The sequence below is a fragment of the Onychomys torridus genome, chromosome 10 (genome assembly GCF_903995425.1).
Source record: "Onychomys torridus chromosome 10, mOncTor1.1, whole genome shotgun sequence".
NCBI lineage: Eukaryota > Metazoa > Chordata > Mammalia > Rodentia > Cricetidae > Onychomys > Onychomys torridus.
Genome location: NC_050452.1, coordinates 26605993 through 26627241, shown reverse-complemented (window position 1 = coordinate 26627241; position 21249 = coordinate 26605993). Strand labels below are relative to the sequence as shown.

Genomic DNA, 21249 nt, shown 5'->3' with positions numbered 1-21249 from the left:
CTAAGTCACCTACTTGGGGCTCACACACAGGATAACTGTTGTTGCCCTCTACAAGCTTTGCCGGCTTTGAGTATGGGGGTATTTGTCCTCAAGTCTTAAAACACCTGTGTTTGACAGGACACAGTAGTGCCTTTAACTCCAGTCCTCAGTCCTCAGGAGGCAGAGGCAAGCAGATCTCTGAGTTTGAGGCTAGCCTGATCTACAGAGTCCCAGGTTAGCCAGGGCTACATAGTAAGATCCTGTCTCAAAAGCAAAGTGCTGGCTGGGTGGTGGTGGCACATGCCTTTAATCCCAGCACTCAAGAGGCAGAGCCAGGAAGATCACTGTGAGTTCGAGGCAAGCCTGGTCTACAGAGCGAGATCCAGGCCAGGCACCAAAACTACACAGAGAAAAACAAAAACAAAAACAAAACAAAACAAAAATGAAAAAACAAAAAAAACCAAACCAAAACCCCCAACAATGTCGCCGCCTCTCCCTATTTGGTCATCTCTCTCCTCTCTTTTCTTTCTGAGACAGGGTTTTTCTGTGGAGCTCTGGCTGTCTGGAACTCACTCTGTAGTCCAGGCTGGCTTGAACTCAGAGATCCCTCTGCCTCTGCCACCCGAGTGCTGGGACTAAAGGTGTGCACCACCTCCACCTGGCATTTATTTATCTGTCTTCACTATATATGTATATATATGTGTGTGTGTGTGTGTGTGTGTGTGTGTGTGTGTGTATACTTACTTGGGCCTATTTGTTTCTGTTTCTGGCTATGAGCTCCATATTTCCCCCATGTTGGATTTTAAAGATTTTTGGCATTATAATTTCCTGTCTAGCTTGAGTTTTTTTTTTTTTTTTTTTTTTTTTTCAGACAGTTTCCTTGTGTTCTAGCCTTGGCTGTCCTAGAACTCACTTTGTAGACCAGGCTGGCCTTGAACTCATGTAGCTCTGCCTGCCTCTGCCTCTAGGGCTGGGATGAAAAGTGTGCACCACCAACGCCCAGTTCTAGCTTGAGTTGAATGGATAGAGCTGGATCCTCTGTTTTGGTGAGTGCATCTGTGCACATGTCAGCAGGAGAGAGAACATTTGCGAGTGTGCACACACAGGTGTGTGTTCATGCACTCTTGCACACATGCTGAGGCCAGTGGAGGATGTCATGTGTTCTCTCTCACGTTCCACCTTATTCCCTTGAGAGCTAGACTGGCAGCCAGCAAGCCCCATTAATCCTCCTGTCTCCACCCTCCACAGTGCTGGGGTTTCAGGAACATGTCATGGCTTTTTACATGGGTCCTAAGGGTCTACGTTCTCCTGTCTGCTTACTGAGTCGAATGAGCACAGCCCCAGAACAATCCTCTTCTTTTGTTTTGAGACAGCATTTTACACTATAGTCCAGGCTAGCCTTGAACTCATGGCTTTTTTCCTGCCTCAGCTTCCTGAGTGTTGAGATTACAGATCAGAGTGATGATGCTCTGTGGGGCCTCTAAAAGCCAACTCAGCCTCCGAGAGATGACAATACACAAGACAGGTAGGTCGGCAGTGGCACCTCAGAGAACGTCTCCTCAGGGTCCCCTCCTGATTCTCCTTGCTGTCCAGGGTGCTGAGTGTGTGAGAGTGTCCAGTACTCTGCATGTGGGAAGAAAGCCGGGTATCTAGCCGCAGCTGGTCCAGGCGCTGGGGGACAGGGTCATGTTCGATCAGCAGCTGAAGTGTCTGGCTTGTCTGGTTAATCGCATCCTCCACCTGTGGCCAACAGCAGTGTAAGGTCGGTCTCCACAATCGGTCCTACCCCAGGCTACCTCCTGCCCCTCAACAGTCCCAGCACACTGTAGCCAATGCTCAGTTTGGTTAGTGGTGGCCTCTAGCTGCCAGAGGTCATTCAGTGCCCTGTCTGGCATCTCGTCACCTCTCCACCTATCAGCCCATCTCTACTGCCCCGGAAATCTGTTAGGTTGACCCAGGTCACTACAGCCGTCGAGAGCCCCATGCTAAGATGGGCCGGTGTAGGAAAAAGTAAAGGCTACAGGCAGTTCTTCTAGGAGGCCTGTTCTATGTACCTTCCCCACCAGGCACACTGGACACAAGCTTACCTCTTCCACTTGGAGAGTGCGGACAGGGGTCCCATTGATCTCCAGGATGCGATCCCCAGGGTGGATGGCATTGCGGTTGTTGGGACTGATGTGCATCCGGTTGACCCTAAAGATGGACAGGAATTAAGGAAGGATAAAAGCATTCTAAAAACTCATCTGACCACTTGTACGGGAAATCTCACCAAGTCCCAGGTTGTCACAACTCTCAAGGCCACCCACATGAAAATTCAGTACCCGTCCCAGAATGCTTCCTCTCAATGAAGGACACTGCCAAGTACTTACCTATTGGCCTAAGCCAGAACCCTGGACATCGTCCCCATTTGGAGTTCCCTCAAATCCCTCCCTTCTTTTTCCCCAACCCCCACCCACTTCTGAGAATCCTGCCTTCTCTCCATCACCATAGTTACCAACGTCTCTCTCTCCTGGATCACTGTAGGAACCTCTTCACGGCTCTACATCTCTAGGCTTTCCTCTCTCACCTCCAGCCTCACAGCAGCGATCCTTCCAAATGTCAATCTGGCTGTGTTATCTTGCTGCCTAAAGCCCTTCATGGACCTACTGGGTCATCACAGTCAAGGTCCGCCATGATTAACAGCCATCTGGGCTACTTTTCAACTTACTAAACTATCCTAGACACCCACCTCTAGAGATAACTGCTCTTCTTCTGCCCTGAAGCCTGAACAATTCCTTCCCTTTTTTAATCTAATGAAGCTCCAGAACAGATCTCATCTTCTCCTGACTTCTTAACCCTAGTAATCCCTCACCTATACTGTAAGATCCAGCCTCACAATCAATATTGACAGGGCTCTCTCTCCCTCTCTCCATCAGCCATCACGAGGTGAGCAGCTTTGCCACACATTCCGTCATGATGCTCTATCTCAATACAGACCCACAGAAAAAAAAAAAATGAAGCCAGGTAGTACATGGACATAGTCTCTCCTCTTTGGAAGAGACCCAGGGCAGGAGTTTATCCTCTCTGGGGCCATGGACCCTGTTTTCTTCACCTTCCATTCATGCATGCAACCAAAAAAACAGTAACCAGTGACTTCCCACTGATGGCAGGCCCTTGAACACAGTACTGAACAAGACAAAGCAAGTTCCTTTCGGAGTTTATGTTGGAGTGGGCTCTTAGGGTTTCTATTGTGGTGAAAGACACCACGACCATATCAACTTTTAAAAAAGAAATCATTTAAGTGGGACTTCTTTCAGCTTCAGAGGTTTAGTCCGTTACTACCATGGTGGGAAGCACGGCAACACAGGCAGACATGGTGCTAGAGAGGTAGCCGAGAGTTCTACATCTGGATCGGCAGGCAGCAGGAAGAGAGAGTGACACTGGGCCTGGCTTGAGCTTCTGAAACCTTAAAGCCCGTCCTCAGTGACACATTTCCTCCAACAAGGCCACACACACCTCCTAATGCCACTTCCTAACATTCAAATATATAAGCCTATGGGGGCCAATCTTCTTCAAACCACAAGTAGGGAGGAAAGCCGGGCGGTGGTGGCACACGCCTTTAACCCCAGCACTCAGGAGGCAGAGCCAGGCGGATCTCTGTGAGTTCGAGGCCAGCCTGGTCTACAGAGTGAGTTCCAGGAAAGCCGCAAGGCTACACAGGGAAACCCTGTCTCAAAAAACCAAAAGACAAGGGAGGAGAGATGACAATCAAACTGATACACAGTAATCAGGCCAGATAATTTCAAGGAGCAAAAAAAAAAAAAACGATCTGAAACCCGACACCTGAAAGCCGAGAAGAAGGCAGGCTTAAGCATCGGGCAGGAAGCAACTTGGGCAGAAGAGACCGGAAGTCCCAAGGTCAGGAGAAAGGAGAAGGCAGAACGGAGGAAACGCCATGAGCCCCGTGAGGTTTACCCGTGGACTCCTACCATGAGCCTCTGCGGCAAGGCTCTCAGAACACTCACTCTTTCACTTGCACGGTGGTGGCATAGTTAGAAGAGGCACTTTGCACGGACACGGAGAAGCCACGTCTGCACTCGGCGGTGGCCTCGGTGGTGGCCGGCATGGAGATGAGTGTGACAGAATAGGGCAGCTGGTCCTGGACCGACTCCGTAGACAGCCTTTCAAACATGGGTGCCAGCACCACCTCATTGTGGCACTTCCCACTGGGGAGAGGGGTAGAGAGGGAGCTGAGATCCTGCAGGCCAACCTGGAAGCCCCCCAGCAACCACGGTGTCATGTGGCTTGAACAACATACCCAGTCTCACCACTACTCTCTTTGCTACGAGTCTTGATGGCTGTGCAGAATGAGGAGTCTAGGACTTGGGTGGCAAGCTGGGACAGCGGCAGAGAGAACACTAGGAGAACACTGGCCTGGAGGTGAGACCGGCCGGGTTTTCTTGCTCTCTGCCTGACTCACGGTAAGAACCGTATCCTAGACTCTGTCCCCTCCCTGGGCCCAAGCAAACTTCTTGTGTTAACCAAGACAGTTGGATAGGGGGATATGGGTGAACTCTAGGGTCTTTTCTTTAATGTGAAGCTGCTCTGGGAGGATTGTAGGGCAGAGTGATGCTGTCTAGCAGCTCTCCTAGGTCCCACCCCAACTGCCTTCACTCAACTCGCACTGCTCCTGTGCTCCCACCCCACTTTCCTGGCTGCTACTACTGAGGAGGACACACGGGACATCTTACCAGTAGAGTGTGGCATGCTGCACCAGGGCATACGCATCCCCGTCCTCAATGATCACCTTGCAGCTCATGCAGGCAAAGCACTCTGGGTGGTATTTAAACTCCCCAGCCACCTGCGAGCAGATGGGAAGAGCACAGAGGGAGAAGTGAGCTATGACGTTCGTGAGAGTGGATGGAATTAGTGGTGGGTGAGTGACCTCCATCACCAAAAATCAACTCTGTCCAAGGGAGGATCTGCAGATCCCAGCCAAAATCCAGGCTTTCCGTCGCTGCCCTGGAGTTTCTGTGGAAGTGACACCACAAAAGACTGTTGGCCTCAGTCAGGAGACCATGTCCCCCAAGGTAGTCACTCTTACTCACCATTCCTCCAGCACAGGGCGGTCATGTCTGTCTCTGCTTGAACCCCACTGCATAGAGGAGCTATAGGCAGCAGAACCTCTCCTCTGCCAGTCCATTCTGGTTCCCACTATCCAATTCCCTGGTCAGGACCTGGGTACACCCTCTTCTTTCTGCTCCTGTCACCCTGTCCTGTAAGGCTTCCATCTCACTGCACTGTGTCTTCTCTCTCCTGTCTCCCCACCTGGTCCCAACAGTGTACTGTAAAGTCTTTGGGGGGATAACAGACACTATACTGCTCAGTCGTCATGTGTGGCTTGAGCTCACCGAGAAACTGGCTCTGGAAGTGGGGCTGCCTGCTCCTATTTCAGACCTAAGCATTGTTGTCCCAAAGTGTCTTCCAAGATCCCTTGTCTGGAGACAGGCTTGCTCCCCTCGCTCTAACCAGGAGGAAAGAGATTGGCAACACAGCCCAAGAAGGAAAACACTGTGTCCTGAGACTCAACAGAGGTTACTGCTGTAATTTCATTAAATAAAATGCTGAAGGAATGTTATAGAGAAGCTGGAAGTTCCCCAGGATGCTCATCTATGGAGAGAAAGCTCAATAGGAACGCTGACTGCCTCCAGTTTCGGCTGGATATTATACACACGCGATTTGATGTTACCTTTCTGTTGTTTGTCCTTTACTTGACAGCGGAGGGGACGCTCTGCTCTCCCTAATTCTCTTAACCACTGAGGAGTCTCTCACTCAGGAACTGCAGCTGGCTCCCTCACTGGGTCCCAGGCATGCTGCCGGAGGAGTTTGTGAGCCTCTGATTTGATGAGGCCTGCTAGGAGTTCTGACACCTAACAAGTGTTTGCTGGGGACCTGCTACATCCTTCTAGCTGCCACACTACTCATGGTTTACTTTTGCTTGCCATATACTCAGACTCCCTCGCTGGAAGCCAAGCACAGCTCTCATAGATGGTCCTCTGGACCACGCCGAACAGAGGGAAGGCCAGGCATGTCTTTTAAGAAGAGCTCCACAGACACCCATAGTTGAATGAATGATAAAGGACAGACCCTTGCTGATGAAAAGACAACATGGTGACTGACCATGGGGAACTGGGAAGGGCTATCAATCACTGTGGACTGTGATGGGGAGGGGGGTGGGGAGGTGCAGGGGCCCCCTCACCATGGCAGGCCCCGTCATCAGCAGGGAGCACCCATGGCAGAATTCTCCGAACTTGGCCCAGTAGTCTTTGTGACAGTAGAGTTTGCCATCCTTCTCGTAGTACCAGTTGGTGAGGGACTCCTGGCATTCTGAACACCTGCGGGGCCAGAAAGAGAAATGCAATTGGGTTTCTAGAACAAGCCCACAGTGGTCCTCGGCTCCCAGTTTCATGGCAGAATGGGCATGCCTCTCCTCTCCAGAGACAGGATTCGGGAAAGCTACAACTTAGTCCCACCCACGCCCTCCCCAACTGCTTCAGAGCGAGCATGGCTCCAGAAACCAGCTGTGCTGAGTTGCCTGCCCCTGTGAGCAGATGCTGTGGGGCCCCGAGGCCTGTGAAAAGGAACCTCCCCTAGAAACATGCACATAGATGGTTGGGGATTTAGCTCAACAGTAGAGCGTAAGGCCCTGGGTTCGGTCCTCAGCTCTGAAAAACAAAAACAAAACAAACAAACAAACAAAAAGAAACATGCACATATAATTTATGTGTGGAGTGTGTGGGTCCCTCAAGTCCACACACAACCCCAGTTAAGAACCTTTGATCGCCGGGCGGTGGATCTCTGAGTTTGAGGCCAGCCTGGTTTCCAGGACGGCCAAGGCTACATAGAGAAACCCTGTCTCAGAAAAACAAAGGTAAAGACAACCTTTGGGGGCTGAAGAGATGGCTCAGGCGATGAGCACTGGTTGCTCTTTCAGAAGACCCGGGTTCAAGTCCCAGCATCCACATGGCAACTCACAACTGTATCTCCATTCCCAGGGGATCTGACACCCTCACACAGACATACATGCAGGCAAAACACCAGTGCACATAAAATAAGAATAAATCATTAAAAAATGTTTTTTAAAAAAACCCTTTAATCTAGATAGATGTTTCAATGACCAACAAAATCTCAACCAACCCCAACTTCAAAACCAAGTCACACTATGGTGGGTTTTTTTTTTTTTTTTTGGTTTTTTGAAACAGAGTTTCTCTGTGTAACAGACCTGGCTGTCATAAACTTGCTCTATAGTCCAGGGTGGCCTCAAACTCAGAGAGATCTACCTGCCTCTGCTTCCTGAGTGGTGGGATTAAAGCCACCACCATCCATTGCCACCATCACCTGGCGTAACGATGTTCTTGGGGAAAGAAAATGGGGGAAAAAAAGAACGAAAGAAAAAGCTAGGCATAAAGAAGTTCGTCACTGCTGGGCGGTGGTGCCGCATGCCTTTCCCAGCACTTGGGAGGCAGAGCCAGGCGGATCTCTGTGAGTTCGAGGCCAGCCTGGTCTACAGAGTGAGATCCAGGATAGGCACCAAAACTGTCTAGAAAAACCCCGTCTCGAAAAAACAAAACAAAAAAACCCAAAACCAACCAACCAACCAACCAACCAACCAAACAAACAACCAACCAACCCACCCAGGACAGGGTGGCTCCAAGGTATGGTTGAGGGGAAGGTTTTTATTATAGATATGGCGAGCAGACTGGACAGGGCCATGTGAGGAGAGATTTGGGGAGGTCAAGGGAAGTCAGAGACTGGACAAACAAGACCAAGGGGGGCTGAGAAAGACAAAAGCACATAGCCAAACTGCCAGGGTTGTAAGGGAATGAGAAGCTGGGGGAGGGAGGCCCAGGAGCTGGAGACGGTTAGGGGGGTGGCGGCAGAGAAGAGCAAAGAGACAAAGGTACTTGTGATAGCGAGTGAGCCGGGAAGCCAGTGTGCACTAGCATGCTAACAGGTACCACGGTTATAGCCAGTTATCCTCAGCTTCTTTTGGACCCGATACATATACATTAAACTAAAATAATTAAAAATGATAAAAGATTTACTTCTTTTATGTGTATGTTTTGTCTGCATGTATGTATGTACACCATGTGCATGCACAATGCCTAAGAAGGTCATCAGATCCTCTAGAACACGCAGTCAAGAATGTCCAGATGGGTGGCGGTGGCACGCGCCTTTAATCCCAGCACTTGGGGGGCAGAGGCAGGCGGATCTCAGTGAGTTCGAGGCTAGCCTGGTCTACTGAGTGGGATCCAGGACAGCCAGGACTGTTACACAGAGAGACTCTGTCTTGAAAAAAACAAACAAAAAAAGAATGTTTGTGAACCATCACATTGGTGCAAGAATAAGAGCTTTTAACCACTGAGCCATCTCTCCAGCCCCAATAAAACAAAATCCCCAAAACAAAACTTCATCAGGCTTGGTGGAAGTGGCCTTTAATCCCAGCACTCCCCTGGTCTACATAGATAGTTCTAGGCCAGCCAAGCTACACAAAGAAACCCTGCCCCCCCCCCCCCAAAAAAAATTCATCAGGCAAATTCAGCATGTGAGTGTGGTATCTGGATAAGGATGGCCCCCATAAACTCAAATATTTGAATGCCTAGTCATGGGAGAGAGGAACTGTTTGAAAAGATTAGAAGGATTAGGAGGTGCGTCCTTGTTGGAGGGAGTGTGTCACGTGTCTTTTCACAGCAACAGAACAATGAGAAAGTTAACATGGGGGGTGGGCAGATGCAGAAGGCTTTTTGTTGTTTGACACTGGGTCTTTTTTTAAAATTTATTTTAACCTTATTTTATATGCAAGGTGTCAGATCCTGGAGATCTGAATTTACAGACAGTTGTGAGCGGTCACATGGGTGCTGGGGATTGAACCAGGGTCCTCTGGAAGAGCAGCCAGTGCTGAGTCATCTCTCCCGCCCTTGACACTGGGTCTTATGTAGCTGAGGTTAGCTTCAAACTCTGCTACAAAACTGAAGATGACCTTGGACTCCTCCGTGCTGGGAGTATGAACATGTGTGCCACACACATCTTACAAAGTATCTTTGAGCCAGGCTTGTCTGGCCCACGTCTTTAATCCCAGCACTCAGGAGGCAGAAGCCAGTGGATCTCTGTGTATCAGAGGCCAGCCTGGTCTACACAGAGAGACCCTGTCTCAAAAATAGTATTTTTTAAAGATTTTCATACAAATACACATTGTATATTCAAGCAGATTCCTTCCCATGTGTGGCTTTAGGAGGGGCTCACATGGAGCCCTTTCACGAATCCTAGTCCAGCACTATCAACTGAGTTACACCAGCTCAGCAGAAACAGCTTAAAACTATTTCTTGTGTTCATATATATGGTGTGTGTGCGCGCGCACACACACTGCTGAGAAGACAGCTCTGTGGAGTTGGTGATTTGCTTCTACCTTTACTTGTGGTCCAGGGACTGAACCCTGGTCACGAGGCCTCTACACTGAGTCAGCTTTCTGGCCCCCAGCAGAGGGCTCTGTTGTTGTTGTTTTAAGTTAATTTTCATCAGGGGATGGTAGAACACGCCTTTAATCCCAGCACTTGGGAGACTGAGGCAGGATGATCTCTGAGTTTGAGACCTGTATATGAGTCCCAGGACAGCCACATAGTAAGGTCCTGTCTTTTATTTAAAATGAAACCAAAAAACTTTCCTTTCTTTTTCCCTTTTTCTGAGACAGGATCACATGTATCCCAGAAAGGTCACAAAAGCACAGTGTAGTTCCAGGGCAGACTCCAGCTCCCGATTCTTCTGCCTCTCACTACAATAACAAGTGAGGCCACCACGCCTTGACTATTGTTAATATTTTCTCCTGCTCTCTCCTTTCTTGAGATATTTCTATTATTCTTACTATGTTGGTTAAACTGGCCTCAAACTACTTGGCAAGATTTGAAAAAAAAAAAAAAAAAAAAAAGACCATTTGATTGGAATTGTAAATTTCAGAATTGAGCACACATAGACACTTTTTTTTTTTTTTTTTCCTGTGTAGCCCTGGCTGTCCTGGAACTCACTCTCTAGACCAGGCTGGCCTCGAACTCAGGGATCTGCCTGCCTCTGCCTCCCGAGTGCTGGGATTCTAGGTATGTGCCACCACCGCCCGGCCACAATTTTTAATATTGTAATTAGCCAGAGTTCCTTTCTTTCCTTGACAATTTAAGACTTTTTCATAGTTTATTATACCATTTTTTCATTTAAGTGTGTCGGCACTATATAAAGATTTCTTCATTTTATGTCTGTGAGTGTTTGACTCCATGTGCGTCTGTGTACCATGTGTGTGCCTAGTGCCCATGGAAATGAGGAGGTGTCAGATCTCCTGGAAGGAGTTACAGGTGGCTGTAAGCATCGAGTGGTACCGGGACCTGAAAGCAGGTCCTCCACAAGAGCAAGAACTGCTGAGCCATCATTCCAGCCCCCACAAAGAGCTGCTTAATAAAGTTTATAGTAACAGATGTGAAAGGGGTGTGGGACTTGAAAAAGCCTAGAAAGACACAGTCAACCAACACCTCAACCTTGGATTCAACTCTAGGCTGAAAATAGAAACTTCATCAGGCTGGGTGGTGATGAGCAACCATTTTGGTAACAATTGATCAAATTTGAATTATTAAGACTACAATTAGATTGTATGATGAAATTCAGTTATACACACACACACACACACACACACACACACACACACACACATATATATAAAATTTTTATTATATTTTATTTTTTTGAGATAGGGTCTCACTATGTAGCCCTAGCTGTCCTGGAACTCTCTGTGTAGACCACACTGGCCCTGAACTCGCAAACAGTGGCCTGCCCCGGCCTCTTGATGCTGGGATCAAAGGTGGGTGCCACCATGCCTGGTGTAATTTGTTTATTTTCTTAGCCTTAAGAGAAACAGCTGTCACCTGGTGCTAGTTCAGTCAGTTCAGGGGTGTTCTCAAGTGTGTCTGCACTGGCACCTTCCATCTCCTTCCTGAGCATCCCAGCACACACAGCTCAGAGCCAGCCAGGGAGCCAGCTGGCGTACCTCCTTCCTTTCAGCTGGACTCTTTTATTGAGATGGGTCTTACTACACTGCCCAGCCCGGATCTGGGCTCAAGAGATCTTTCTGCCTAAGCCTCTCAAGTAGCTGGACCGTAGGCATCTACAACTGTACGGACAGACTGCCTAATGTAAGTGGCAAAGGCTTTGTCTCCTGTACGCTGGCTACGTTCTTGCTTCTCAGAGGTTCCATGTTATAGCCCCTTGGTAGGGCTCCTGGCCCTGCCACTTACTAATCATGCCTGGGTAAGATACTTTACTCTTCCAATCAGTTCCTCACCTATAGAGAGACTGCTGGGAAAATGAGATAATAGGTATAAACAGCTTATAGAAAAGGTCCAGTACAGCAGGGCCAACGCAAATGTTAACTGAAATTAAAGGTGGTGGCTCCTGTGTCATAGGACAGTCACTGTACTATTAGGTAGCTTTGGACAACTTCGGTTTATTTTTATTTTTATTGAGACAGTCTTTCTATGTAATCCTGGAGCTTACTATGCAGACCAGGCTGGCTTCCAACTCAGAGATCCTTCTGCCTCTGGCTCCTGAGTGCTGGGATTAAATGTGTGCCACCAAGCCTGGCCTTGTTAGTGGTTTTTTTGTTTGTTTGCTTTGAGATAGAGACTCACTCTATAACCCAGGATAGTCATAAGCTCACAGAAGTCTTCTTGCCTCGACTTCCTACTATATCTAGCTTAGATAAGTTCTCTTAGAGGATGTTTTTGAGGCAGGGTCTTACTATGTAGCCCTAGCTGCCTTGGAACTTAGAGATATCCATCTTCAAGTACTGATGATATTAAAGGCATTCATCACCATGCCTGGCTTTCTTAGAAGCTTTGTTAGCCAGATGTAATTAACAGCCAATGTCAGGATCCTTCTCCAAGGTATAGCAGGACAGAGGCTCTTATATAAAGTAAGAACTGATCAAAATGCAGGGTTCTTTCTGGAGTGCTCTCCTAGCCGACGCATCTACCTAAGGCTCAGGGACCACTGTGCAAAAAGGGATAGAGAATGTCTGAGTCATAGGAACAGGAAGTTGGTTTCTCGAGACAGCGTCTCTCTGTGTAGCCCTGGCTGTCCTGGAACTCACTCTGTAGACCAGGCTGGCCTCAAACTCAGAGATCCCCCTGCCTCTGCCCCCTGAGTGCTGGGATTAAAGGCGTGCGCTGCCACCACCACCCGGCCAGGAACTGGGAGTTTGATATGAAATTGTGACTCCTAGAAATGTCAGAGACGCTACTTGAGGTTCCCATCTCGGAACTACCATCTGCCACCTACCTGATCTTGGGCTAGCCCCTCTGTCTCTCATTTGTGAAATGGTAACACGGTCATAAGCACTCAGGGGGGCTGTGTAGGTTAAATGGTTCGGAGTGGCTGTGAGGCATCCAGCAGGGATACACTAGAAGCAGAGGCTTCCTTCTCGCCTTCCCACCTCCTGACTGAATGCTCTTGTGTAAGCGTCCTTCTCTTTCATCAGACTGTGAAGTCCTTGAGATTGAGACAGGGTCCTATTTCCTCTCGGGACACTCAGCATCCAGGCCAAGGGCTAGGCAGAGGAGGCCTGCAGCCAACGCTTTCAAGTTGAAAATGGTGCATGAGTGTCAGGACCCGAGAGCCAAGGTGACAAAGGTACAACACAAGGTCCAAAGACCCCATGTCATCAGACCTGTCCTTCTCCCGTCTGCCGTAGTGAAAGGCTGGTGCAGGCATATTTGTACCCAACTGCAGGCCTGGGCTGTTCCAACCTCACAATGGTATGTGCGCCACCTCAGGGCATGGGAGCACCAGTACACACCCTCCTTTCCACTGCCAATATCCTGCTTTTGTTCACTGCAAGTAGCTCTTGCCAGGCAAGGGAACAGGCAGAGAAACAAGTGTAGGCACGCAGCAGACAGCCACACCAACCTGCTGGGAAGCACACCTGGCTGGAGAGCGACATCACCAACGCACATGTCACGTGTCAATGAATGCCTCTGCAGAGGACAGCCAGATACTGCCACAGCTGCCTGTGAAGTACAGGACGGTGAGCAGCTGACAGAACTGGCTGTAGGTCCCTTAAGTTTTTGCCAAAGAACACAGCAAGACTCTCCGGCCACTGGAGACTTCCAAGTGCTAGCGTAGGTATATACAATATCTGCTATTAGTTGCTCAACATGCAAGTGATGGAGCTGGATTCTGTGTGTCCTTGGCTAGGAAGCCATCTCCACTGCAGCTTACCTCAGAGACACGACATGTCTTAACTGCCAGGCTTCAGGATTCCTGTCTCCAATAACAAGGAGACTGGAACCATGACCGCTGACGTCTGCGTGTTAGCCTTTTATGATGCTTTCCTTTAGCTCAAATGGGTGGTATAACTGGATCATTACTTCTCTTCATTCATTTACCCAGGGTTCTGTTCTGTAGTGTCTGTTAAAGAATCCAAAACACACCGTGGAAAGGAGACACCATTCAAAGATGTCCCATCTCAGAGTCTCATAAGCCATGGCTTTTTCTCCCCTCCGAGCTTTCAATTTTTGAAAGCTTCAAGTAAATCAATCTCTGGCTGCAGACCCCAAAGCACCCAGCTAGGAGGCAGTACTGGTGGGTCAGCACCAGGGCTCCTGAGGATCCAGGGTTTACAGGGCTAAAAACCTCAGAGACACACACAGGAGGCCACAGACAAAAGCTGTACCTAAGGACAGCCTTTGAACGGCTCTTCTCACATGCTGCAAAGGGTGAATGAGAACATGGAGCTCCTTCACTAGGACCTGAACAACGCATCAAGGATCAGCTGAGATGTTCACAGGCAGCTGCCACCTTTCCCTGAACCCAGTTACTCAATGACTCTGAAAATCACAACAGGTGAAATGCCCCTTGTGATGCTCACAGCAGGTGCCCAGGAAGTGTTCAATTCCTTCCTTCTCCAATTTGAGAAGAGCAAGGACAAATGGAGGTGGGTCCTCTTCCCTCCCATGCCCAGGGAGTACGGATCTGCTTATCTAGCACTAAGCAGGCTTCTCGGGAGAAAAGGAAGGTCCTGAAATGAATTTTCTACAGAGCCTTAGCAATCAGGGCCTCGTTACTGGGCATCTATAACACATAAGCACCAACCGGCCAGGTAAGTGCTGGGAGATGCCAAGGGCTACAGGCCTCACCTTCACACACATCCACATCGTGAATACAGGTAAGCTCTCAGCCCCATGGAGTAAGGGAAATGAAGAGCCATTGCTTGGGGGCATTTACACATATTAAAGCCCAGCCCTCCCATGTCCTGGGAAAGGCTGACTTGGATGCTCTCTAATCTCTTGAGAAGCGGCTCTGGCTGCTGCTTTCAGCCTCTTGTTTCTGCATTTGGACTAGGCTGAGAAACAGGAAAAGAAGCTACATAACCTGAGGGTACCATGAAGTAGGGGTGCCAACTGTCCTCCAGGGCCCACAAGGGCATGAACAGGGGCTAGAGATTTGGACACCCCCCCCCACACACACACACCCCGCTGTTGCTTATCCCTGCAGACCCTATGGATTGAAAATGTCCTCGAACACACCACCACTCTCGTGGAGGATGTTGTTATCCAGTTTTTACAGAAACTACCAGACATACACGAAGCTTCTGCTCAGCCACAGCATGCGCTGATGCAGCTCCGGTCAACGCCAGGGGGCTGATGGTTCAAGTGGTTTGTGCAGTTTCACAGAGGGCTTCCTCTGTCTGGGAGGGGTAAAGAAGGCTGCCTGCCTCTGAGCAGCCAAACAAGTTAGAGCTGGGAACCATTCACCTGATCCAAGCCCTTCAGAGAGTCTCAGAAGGCTGAAGGAGGCTGCCGAAGCTTACTGCTAAGGTGAGCAAGTTTTCTTTTTAGACATGGGTTGTTTTATAATGCAAAGATGTTTGCTACAAGAGAGAATGTAGAAACCAAGCTCATGAAACCAATGTTGGACATGAAGGGGAAGGTCTATAATAGGGAATTCCTCTAAAGAGGGGGTGGGGGGGCACCCGTCACTCCCTCGACTGAGGGACGTAACTCAGCGACAAGAGCTCCTATGATAAGTGTGTGACACTGTGGCTTCACCAGCGCTAGACAAAAAGACCACTCCCTAATTTACATCTTCCATAAATGTCAGTCTGAGGTTTTTCCTTACCTGGGAGTGCCTAAGAGTGTGCCATGCCGCCCATACGAGTGGCAGGCTCGGAAGACGATGTGCTGCTCTCTGCAAAAGTGAGGCCTGCCAGGCAGAGGAGGGGTGTACGGGGTGTACAGAAACGACATCCTTCATTCCCAGCTCCCTCTTTCTCCATCACATGGTCACGCCTGATCATGTCCCATGGAATCTGGTTGCGTCACCTTCTTTGCAACCACAGCCCTAGAACTCTTACGGACTTTACTCCTCCAGAGGCCCGAGGGTCAAGGACTTAACTTGTTTGACACAACCCAGGAAGGGCTCTGGTTCAGGAGCTCAGGAAGTCTCATCCCTGCATTCTGCATAGGAATGAACAAACAGGCCTTGGGAGGGGACGGGCACTGCGACACAGAGGAACACATGATGAAGGAGGAGGCTGATGGGCGGCAGCTTTATGACCAGGTAGTGATTTAGCCTGAAAGCTTGGAAAGCAGAGAGCCAGGCAGTCCCGCCCCCAGGGCACAAAGCCCCATGTGCTGGCTTTCTCTTCAGCAGCAGCTTCAGGAATGTGGCCTCTGGTTTGGGAGAGGGCAGAGGGTCTACTGCAAGCCAGTGCCCTTTTGATTCCAGCTGGGCAAACAGAGCCTGGGGAATGGAGGTGAGGTCATCAGGTTTCCCAGAGGCTGGGGTAGACAGGACAAAGGACTGTTGGACCTGGGAGGCCTGGGGACCTAGCTCTCAAAAGTTCATTACCTGATCCAGCTCCAGCTCCAGAGGAGCCTCATGACCACAAAGATGAAAAGGGCACACTGTTCCTGGTCGCTAAAGGAACAACCCTTCCCCCCAGTCTCCTTTCCAGGATTTAGAGAAACAAGGACCTGAACAAACGGTTACTATAACACTTGGGCAAAACCTATCTCCTAAACTCAAAGATCTACTTCTTTCCACAAGTCAGAAAAAACAAAAATCAAAACCAAAAACCTCTTCAATAAACCTGGCAAAAACATCCCTTTTCTGCTCTGTTGGGGGAAAAGCAAACCTGACAACAGATATGTGAGGGAGAGGTGGACAGAGGGAGCTGCAGCCCCCGCCCCCCAACCCTCAAGGATGAGAAACTCCAAAACCTAAACAAGCCAGGCAAGGGGACCTTGTGTGTTGCTGCTGTTGAGAGCCTGGTAGCTTCATCAGTCAAATGGGGCTACACAGTCTCTCAGGCTTGACAGACCAAAGGGTAAATAAAGTACCTAGCAGGATAGCTGTGGTGCTCAATATCGAGACCAGCCCCCTTCTCACAGACTGTGCGCTTCCCAACACTCCACAAGGGCCAGTCATTCACTGAAGCCTTGTGGTAGCTGCTCTGCCCAGGGACAGTCACAGATTACTACCCTAGTAGTGAGATCTGGCCACCAAGCTGGGTTGGGGAAGCTGGAAGAGAAAGTTAAGCAGGAATACCGGTGGAGGGAGGCAGCCCTCAGAAAAACAGGTTTCTCCCAAAGAATAAAAACAAGCCCCACCCCAGGCAGGAATGGCTCCATTCAGAAGGGACCCAGAGGGCCAGAAACCCCCCAGGGAGTTTCTCTTGAAGGTGGGGTGGGGCAGAGCCAAAGACAGAGGAAGAAAGTTTCACACCTCCTCATGAAAGGCCCCACAGAGAGCCCCTACAGATACTCAAGCCTGGGGGTTGACCCAGAAACTCCACTCATGTGGAAGCTAAGACACCATTCAAGGCCAGGGCAAATGTGCTTGCCATTACGAGAGAACACGTATACAGTGCCTACTGTGTACCAGGCTACCCACACCCAGGCCTTGCCAGCATTCAGTTTGGCAAAACCTGCCCATCCTGCTTGTTGGGACAAATTCCTGGGCAGGCCGCAGGGCCTGTAGGTAAGACATGTGAGGGTTACAGAATGGCAACCCATTTGTGCCTTTCCTCGGAAACAGTAGCACCAAGGTGTGTTGTTAGCAAGGGGAGCCGGGGCTCCTTCCGATTTCACCTCCTGGATTTCAGGACATCGGAGTGCCCGTTTCCAGGCCGCTTCTGCTCTGGTATAAGCTCTTCTGGCAAAACCAGGGACAAGTGAAGTCAGAGGAGAATGAGGAGGAGGAGGAGGACGTCGGCCTTCCCCTCGGGAGCAGGGGCCAGGGGAGGGGATGAGGAGGAGGGCTTGGCGAGCAACTCACCTAAAGGGGTCTCTGGAGGTGAAGTAAGCCGGGACAGACAAGTAACTCCCCATCTTCTTCCCACACCAGATAAACAGGCTCAGCTGCAAGCCCGTCTGGGAGTGCCTCAGGCTGGCTGCAGACGGCCACCATGACAGGCGGGCTTCCCGGCACCTCTGCTTGGAGCCGGCCGCCCGGTGCTCACCTCTGCCTCCGGAGCAGCAGGAGGGAGAGGAGGAGTCCAGGCCCCTGGCTCCCGGGCAGATTCCCGCGGGGGCCCATGGCGGGTGCGTCTCCTCCCTAGTTCGCGGGAGCTCCGTGGCCCCTCGGGGCTGCGGGAGGAGCGCCTCTCTGCAGCCGCTGCAGACACACAGGCATTCGGGGGAAGGGGCCGGGGACTCGCTGGAAATGAGAGGCTGCTGCTGTCAAGTTAGTCCCGTCCTGCAGTCCCACCCACCCCGAAGGAGGGAGGGAGGAAGAGGAGGGGCTCGGGCCCGACCGAGGTGCGTGGTTGGAGCAGCTGTTAGGAAACAGACCTCGCAGCAAGGGGTGGAGCCCCGGCGGCCGGCGAGCGCCGCAGACAATGCCTGGAGCCGGCCGCGCGGCCGCCGCACAGCTCCGGGCCACCGCATCTGAGTCCAGATGTCCCCAGCCTGAAGAGCTGCCTAACTGCGCCGAGTGAGACGTGAAAGGCACCGGATGTCAGGCAGCTCCGGCAGAGCTACAGCCACAGGAGGTGGTGGTGGTGGTGGTGGTGGGGGCTCTCCAGGAGAGGAGGCCCGCTCCCTAGGAGCATCTTCAGCCCTGGGCTGGTCTCTGTTCCCTCCTGGGGTCGGGACTCCCCATCCACCTACTTCCTCTGCCTGGTCTGGGGACAGCCTCAAGAAGCCGGTCACTTGCACTGTGGGGTTGGGCAGGGCTGTGCTGCGGACATGGAAACAGGGCCCAGAGTCTGCATTCTCTGGGATGGGATGATCCCCACGTATATTCTAGTGAAGGGACTGGAGATGAGGTGACTCGCTGACGGCCAAAAGCCAATCAGTGGGGAGGCTGGGGTACCCTGCTTCCTTCTGACTGTCCTCTCACTCATTCCCATAAGCCACCCGGTGAGTCCAGTAGGCACAGGTGTTTCTTCCAGTGTGGCTGGACTAATTCAAGCCACCTGAGAAAGGGAACCCTCAATCACAGTGGACTGATGACTGATGTGGGCGGGCCCATCAGGTGAGTCTGGGCTATATAAGAAAGCTAGCAGAGGCCAGGTATGGTCGCCTACACTTTTTTGGGGGGATGAGGGGGCGTTGAGACGGGGTTTCTCCATGTAATTTTGGTGCCTGTCCTGGATCTCACTTTTGTAGATCAGGCTGGCCTTGAACTCACAGAGATCCGCCTGGCTCTGCCTCCTGAGTGCTGGGATTAAAGGCGTGCATCACTACCGCCCAGCTCATTCTTTATTTCTTAAAAATTACCTACCCTGGCGGTGGTGGCGCACGCCTTTAATCCCAGCACTCAGGAGGCAGAGGCAGGTGGATCTCTGAGTTTCGAAGTTAGCCTGGTCTACAGAGCGAGTTCCAGGACACCCAGGGCTACACAGAGAAACCCTGTCTTGGGAAACAAAAACAACAACAACAAAAGCCTTTGCATAGCATACAAGTTACACCCACTGAACAAACCACAAAACCAAGGTTCTGAGGGAGTTATTGCTAGCTTGAAAATAGACATCTTGTCAGTAGTGAGGATGGATCTCAACCCCCAGTAAGACTCTACAGTAGGGGTTAGAGCACTTTCTGTAAGGGGTTAGAGGTCAAATAGGTTCTACAGGTTATACAAACCTTGTCCCAGCTACTCAATATTCAACACCACAGCATCTTCAGTAAAATATAAACAAACAGATGTGGCTATGTTTCAATAAAACTTTATTCGTGGATACTGATACTTGAATTTTGTATAATTTTCCAGTGTTGTGAAATAGTCCTTGGCTTTCTTGTTTGTTTGTTTACCCCCTCAACCATTTAAAAATGTAAAAATCAAAGGCAGTACAGAAACATGGTTTTAAAAAAAATGGCTTTGAGTGCTGGGTGTGGTATCCTAGCAGCGACAGGAGGATCTGAGTTTGAAGCTAGACTGGTTGTCACAGAGAGTTCCAGGCCAGCCAGGCTGCATAGTGAGACCCTGTCTCCAAAATACAATAAAATAAAGAAGGTTTTGGATCTATACTGGATGCTGAATTCAGGTGTGTCTATCTACCACTGCAGACCACACTCCAGCTCTGGAAGCAATGGGGGAGAGCAAGCCCTGCATGGGCACTCGGCCTGCACCTCGAATTGCTTATAACACTGTGTGTGAATGACGTCTAATCCACCATTTGGTAGTGCTGTAGACCACCCCTCTTCTTTACAGAGGAAGGAACTGAGGTACAGAGAGGTTAAACTGCTTACCTGAAGTTCTCTAACTGAACAACCAGGAAGGGAAACCAGGATTTGAACCTAAGCTAGATAGTATAGGCTGTGCTCTACCATGCTGTACTGAGGAGTGCAGCTTGGGCCCAGAGTCAGATGGTCTGGGTTTGAATGCAACAATGCATTCCCCTTACGCCCTTGGCATTGAGTCTGGAACACATTAAGAGTTGATAAATGTTAGCTGGTAATATCATTAAGACTACTGTTCAACTTCTGCGCCAGCTATGTGGCCTTTAGCAAGCCCCTGCCTCTGTCTAGGCTTTGGGTTAGGTCTCTAAAGAGCTTCCAGCTTCAACAGTTTTCATTACTATGAGGTGCTGGTGGGCTCCCTGTTTTCCTTGGGTCTCAAATTGAGATTAAATCTCTTGAGCCAGCCTCGAAGGAATCAGGGTCTTGGCTGGGGGCCACACAAGAGCCACAGGGGAGTCAGATGGAGTGGAGGGGGGTATCACACAGGACACTTGAGGACTGCTGCAGACTGGCCTGCTGGAAGCCCTTTTTCTCACAGCTACAGAGCCCAGATGTACTACGCTCCCCTGTAATTCAATCAGGCAAGGGGGGAGCCCCTATTTAAATCTGGAACTAGCATCCAATTGCATCCTTTGATTTCCATCCGATGAACGCAGTGTAGATGGAAGAAAATGCAAGGCACAGAGGCCGAGGCCAGGGAGCCCCTGAGCATAACTCCTTTTGACATTTCACATGGCTCTGCGCTCCAGTGGCCTCGGGCTGCTGCGGGCTGCTGCAGTGAGTCGGTGTCTAGGAATGCAGGCAGGAGGCTGCAGGCCTTCTCCTCTTCCCTCTCTCCTCACAAAGGATTCGGTGGGTGGATGAGTAGGGAACTAGTAAGAGGGTTTCTCAGCGCCATGTGAGTGCCTCCCCACTGGAAGTGCAGCCGTCTCCCCGAGCTCTGGGCTGCGGCGGAAGCCCCTCCCGGGTGGAATCTATCTGACCCCCATAAATCTGGCTTTCAGGAGGTGCCTGTAAAGGATTGATCACCAGATGTAGGGAATGGCTGGCTACTCAGATAGTGTGATTTCCTTCAGGCCAATGTCAAAGGGTCCAAACCCCTCAGAACCAGGAGGTAAAAAGTCACTGTGTGTGTGTGTGTGTGTGTGTGTGTGTGTGTGTGTGTGTGTGTGTTGAGGGGGGGGGATGATACACTTTCCCCTTCTGCCTCAGGAAAGAGAGCTGCTCTGATAGTTCAGGAAGCAGCTGGGAGGGATCCAACAGTTACAGATGCCCAACGCAACTTTACAAGGACCCTGGAACTCGGATAAAACGGCAAGATGGTGCTAAGTGCCTGCACATTTCACGATCTGGAAACGGATTGCCCAGAACCAGCAGGGACTCCAAGGTGCCTGCATTTGGGACAGGTTGAGGAACAGCTTTCAGATCTGATAGCCCAGAAGTGGTCATCCTGGTGAGCTGTGGTGAATGAACGAGAGCGCTAGACAAATAGCCTGAAGCTCGGGGACCTGTGTTT

At 50.4% G+C, this 21249-nt stretch overlaps 1 protein-coding gene across 4 annotated transcripts in view; it reads right to left on the bottom strand.

Annotated features, from left to right (window-relative positions):
• Window positions 1-21249, bottom strand: part of Limk2 (LIM domain kinase 2) — a 69243-nt gene that overhangs the window by 13617 nt on the left and 34377 nt on the right. For 2 of the 4 annotated variants that reach the window (XM_036200259.1, XM_036200260.1), the window contains exons 3-7: window positions 6218-6353; window positions 4710-4819; window positions 3984-4184; window positions 2067-2172; window positions 1523-1719 (exon numbers count right to left, since the gene is read on the bottom strand). In XM_036200259.1, the coding sequence (XP_036056152.1) occupies window positions 1523-1719; window positions 2067-2172; window positions 3984-4184; window positions 4710-4819; window positions 6218-6353 (750 nt within the window). Of the gene's footprint in view, window positions 1-1522; window positions 1720-2066; window positions 2173-3983; window positions 4185-4709; window positions 4820-6217; window positions 6354-17328; window positions 17849-21249 lie in introns of those variants that run through there. The other 2 variants (XM_036200261.1, XM_036200262.1) reach the window with 2 other exon arrangements.